This window comes from Stomoxys calcitrans, chromosome 3, assembly GCF_963082655.1.
Source record: "Stomoxys calcitrans chromosome 3, idStoCalc2.1, whole genome shotgun sequence".
NCBI lineage: Eukaryota > Metazoa > Arthropoda > Insecta > Diptera > Muscidae > Stomoxys > Stomoxys calcitrans.
This window is the reverse complement of record NC_081554.1, coordinates 126,846,573-126,851,389: the sequence shown is the minus strand read 5'-3', so window position 1 is coordinate 126,851,389 and position 4,817 is coordinate 126,846,573. Positions and strand designations below refer to the sequence as shown.

At 35.0% G+C, this 4,817-nt stretch overlaps 1 protein-coding gene across 1 annotated transcript; it reads left to right on the top strand.

The window, feature by feature from the left end:
* The first annotated feature begins 1,842 nt into the window (after positions 1–1,842).
* On the top strand, positions 1,843–3,710 carry LOC131995773 (uncharacterized). Its single transcript, XM_059364844.1, has 4 exons — positions 1,843–1,944; positions 2,008–2,522; positions 2,626–2,839; positions 3,057–3,710. Exons 1-4 carry the CDS (start codon positions 1,941–1,943, stop codon positions 3,521–3,523), a joined length of 1,200 nt encoding a protein of 399 aa, XP_059220827.1. The 5' UTR covers positions 1,843–1,940; the 3' UTR covers positions 3,524–3,710.
* Positions 3,711–4,817: the final 1,107 nt, after the last annotated feature.

Sequence of the window (4,817 nt, the reverse complement as noted above, 5' to 3'; positions counted from 1 at the left end):
GTTCTTACAAACCGCAATTTTCGTCCGATTTGGCTGAAAATGCGGTGTTCTGTTATGACTTCCACCAACTGTGCCAAATTCGATCTGAATCAGTCTATAACCCGATATAGCTCACATATAAAGCAGTCTCTCAAACATCCTTGTTCTGTTCCTAGAAGCTTTAATTATTGCTGGTTTGACAGAAATTTTGTATATAGAATGAAATTATGCCATATTTTGGTATAGACATATAAACCGATCTCCCGAAATAGAGTATTGAGCCCATAAAAAGAGTACTTTTCATCCGATTTCGATAAAATTTAAAACAGTGAGTTTTACTACACCTCTACACTCCTTTGTCGAATGTGGTCCATGTCGGACCATATTTGGATATAGCTGCCTTATAGACCGATCTCCCGAAATAGAGTATTAAGTCTATGAAAGGGGCATTTTTCATCCGATTTCATTGAAATTTGAAACAGTGGGTGCAACATTATGGGGAAACATACGCTGTATCTTTTTAACCTCATAATGAATTTGTAGCAAAAAGCGTCTTTGAATAAAAAACTTTGAACGAGAACCATTAAACTACCTTGGCAGAATGGGCAAATGTAATTAAAAATATTTTTAATATTTTACTCCCATATATCATATATTACCAATTGTTAACACCAACAATCACATATTAATCAAATTTTAAACAAGTAAAAGCGTGCTAAGTTCGGCCGGGCCGAATCTTATATACCCTCCACCATGGATCGCATTTGTCGAGTTCTTTTCCCGGCATCTCTTCTTAGGAAAAAACAAAAAGTAAAATAGAGAGATCGATTTATGTGGGATCTGTATCGGGCTATAGACCGATTCAGATCATAATAAACACGTATGTTGATGATCATGAGAGGATCCGTAGTACATAATTTCAGGCAAATCGGATAATAATTGCGACCTCTAGAGGCTCAAGAAGTCAAGATCCCAGATCGGTTTATATGGCAGCTATATCAGGTTATGAACCGATTTGAACCATACTTGACACATTTATTGGACATCATAAAAAAACACGTAGTGCAAAATGTCATTCCAATCGGATAAGAATTGCGCACTCTAGAGGCTCAAGAAGTCAAGACCCAAGATCGGTTTATATGGCAGCTATATCAAAACATGGACTGGTTTGGAGCCATACTTGGCAAAGTTGTTGGATATCATAACAAAACACGTAGTGCAAAATTTCATTCCAATCGGATAAGAATTGCGATCTCTAGAGGCTCAAGAAGTCAAGACCCAAGATCCGTTTATATAGCAGCTATATCAAAACATGGACCGATATGGCCCATTTACAATACCAACCGACCTACACTAATAAGAAGTATTTGTGCAAGCGGCTAGCTTTACTCCTTCGGAAGTTAGCGTGCTTTCGACAGACAGACGGACGGACGGACAGACGGACGGACGGACAGACGGACGGACATGGGGTCTCAGACGAATATTTCGAGTAGTTACAAACAGAATGACGAAATTAGTATACCCCCCATCTTATGGGGGAGGGTATAAAAATATAATTGGAATAGAATAGAATTGGAAACTTTGTTAGTAAATTGCCTAATACCTTAGGGTTACTAATGTGAATATATAATTTGCTATATAATCTTTATGGGATCTTAGACGCATATTTCGAGGTGTTACAGACGAAATGACGAAATTAGTACAACCCCCGTTCTATGGTGGAGGGTATAATAACACCGTAATGGTCAACCGGATGGGTATTGGCAAGGCAAAGGTCAGGCAAAGCACACCAGGCCAGCTAGTAAATTATATAAAAAGTCTATCTATGTTTTTCTCCCTACAGTAAACTAGAAGCTAGACAAACGAAAATTCCTTTACTGAGATACACATTTTCCTAATTGTAAATATTATATTTAAAACATCAAGAATAAACAAAATCAATATTTCTCATTTAGTTCAAAATGGGTAAAAAATACATGAGGTTCTATCTTAGAAGCATTAATTATACATTATCGTTATTCTTGTCAGATTCTCCTTGCCTCAAAGATTGTGTGGTCAACGACATGAAAAATTCTTCAATCAGCAAATCCTTCGAATCGCTGCCTTGTCAAAAGAAATTCATATTGAAACCGGAAGATGAAATAAGTTTGGATAGTATTTTTTCGGCCGTATTGGACAAAGTCGAACCTCCAGAATTTCAATTACAAAATCAGGAATGGAAATTAGCCGCCACGGACATGCCCACTGACAAACAGGCCTTGTTGTTTGAGGATAAGATGTATATTTCCGAACTACAAGCCAACGGTTGCACATTAAATGGGGAGACGAAAATTTTAATGGAACGTGAACTAAAAGAAGTTGGTGAATTTAATTTTCTTGTAGAGGAAAGTTATGATGGCTATGTGGCCTTTGCCAAAAGCAATATCGCAAAAGGTTGCGGTAAATATTCCAGAGGCCATTGTGTTAAGGGAAAATATGACGATAAACTGCGTTTGATTTGTGAAAAGCGAAGTGAGCATGACTATGTGGACAAAGCAAGAATTGTAAGTTTAACGTTTAACCTGATTTTAAATTGGAGGAGAATATCATTAGAATATCACAATGTATAATGAATTTAAATGTTTTGACTCTATGATATCTATTCAGGAACGAACATTAGATGTCCGCTCGAAAGAGGACAGTTTGGTGGGACGCCGTGAAACTAAAATCAATAATGATGTTCAGCGATTTAAAACTTTCATTAATATCAAGGGACATGATGATATCTTTCTACTCGATGGAGGTATAATGCTGCTCATACGCTACTTGATAGTGAATCGTTTTCGTGGCAATTTTAATTTTTATACCATGAATTTATTCGGTACGTTTAAAAGGTCATCTAATAAATATCCTTTAAGCCATAACAATTTTAAAATTTGCATCGATATATGGTTAATGATCGCATTACTAAACTAAAACCGAAAACTTAAAAAAATAAAAAAAAATATATATATATATAAAATTGTTAAGAAAATTGTAAAATTTTCTTAACAATTAACGATTAAATGTTTATTTAAATAATCTTAAAATATTTCCAGGCAAAATCCTTCGCTGTCACCTGACCGTTCATGAGGAACGAAAACGAATTAAGATGTTTCACCGCACGTTTACAAATGCCATTCGAGTGGTAAACATTCAATATTTTAACAATTATCCCCAAGAGGTCTCTGAGACTTTCTACAACTCGAATGGGAAAATGATTCTGCATTATTGGCATGGCTTTCACTATATTCTGCACGAAACCAAAGGTTTTATAGAGACCAACGAACGCATTGTACCCAAGATGGAATTAATGTGGCGTTGTCAAAATGAATTGCTGGGTCAATACCGTGAGAAAAAGAAATTTACCTATGACAATGCCATAGCTTATTTTAACAAACATGCAGAATTGTGCCCTTTTCTAATGGATTTTCTACTAAATGTCATTAAGTATAAGCCACAGAACGTATTGGAGTTTACAATTAAATACTTTCAGAAATTTCGTAAACCTTCATTGGATAAATGAAAAAATGCTGTTTTCAACCCTTAAAAGACCTATAAAGCTACCTGTTCTGGATATAGTGCTCTAAGGAGAGAAGCAACTTGTTATTTGAATGCCTACGACATATCAACTTGGAAAAAACCCTTAACAACAATTTTGCCTTTTGTTTACGATGTCAAAATAAATGTTCAAATTCCTTAGTTCGTTCATATTGATGTTTGTTTCGTTTAGTACAATATATTTGTTAACTTTTGTTAAATTTTATTAGTTTTCCAATTGCATTCTTAAGGTGCACTATGGCTTCACATGAGGAATGCTGTCATGAGGTAAAATTTTGTTTTTTATATCATCTTCACCATTGAAAAATTTGTTGCTTTCAATATCTTCTAAGGAGCCCATTCCCCCTGCGGAAGGCGAAGGACAATGTGAAATGCACCACCACATTGAAGAAGGACCACCAAGAGAAGGACATTTTGCCGTAAGTACAGAGTGTGACCAACGAGCAAAGTTTAACCTAATTCTAACCTAACCTAGTCTAATTGATAGCTCATTTAAAATTTTTAATATTGACAATAGGTAGCATGATTTTTATATCCACCGTCCAAGAACGGGGTCATATTCATTTTTTGTGGTACAGCTACAGCTCCATAGCATTAAAATGCAACTTTCTTCGCTAAAGGGAAAAATTTTCTAAAGGACGGACCAAAATTGTGGCTTTTAAAGTGTGATGAAAGATATGTGTGGGTGCTAATTCAAATTTTAATCGAATTTTATTCAATTTAACGTCAAATAAAACCACTTGTGCTAAATCTTGTTAATATTAAACTAAAATTGTGAGTTCTAAAGTCATATTGGATGAAAGATATATATGGAAGCTATATCTAGCCTTAAAAGGCCATTTCGGATTAAAGATATATATGGGAACCATATCTTAATCTGGCCCGATTTTGAAGAAAATATGAACACATATTATGACGTGAAATAAAACATCATGCCGAATTTTGTAAAGATTGGACCAAAATTGTGGCTTCTACAGCCTTAAAAAACCATATCGGATGAAAGATATATATGACAGCTATAACTAAATCTAAACCAATATTGTGCAAAATTTTATATTAATCGGACAACAAATGCAACATGTACCTTGATCACAAGAATACATGGACAAACAGACGGACATATCTATATCGAATCAAGAAGTGATTCTAAGCCGATCGATATATTTATCAACGGGTCTAGCTCTTCTCCTTCTAAGCGTTGCAAACAAATGCACAAATTTATAATACCTTGTACCACAGTTGTGGTATAGGGTATAAAA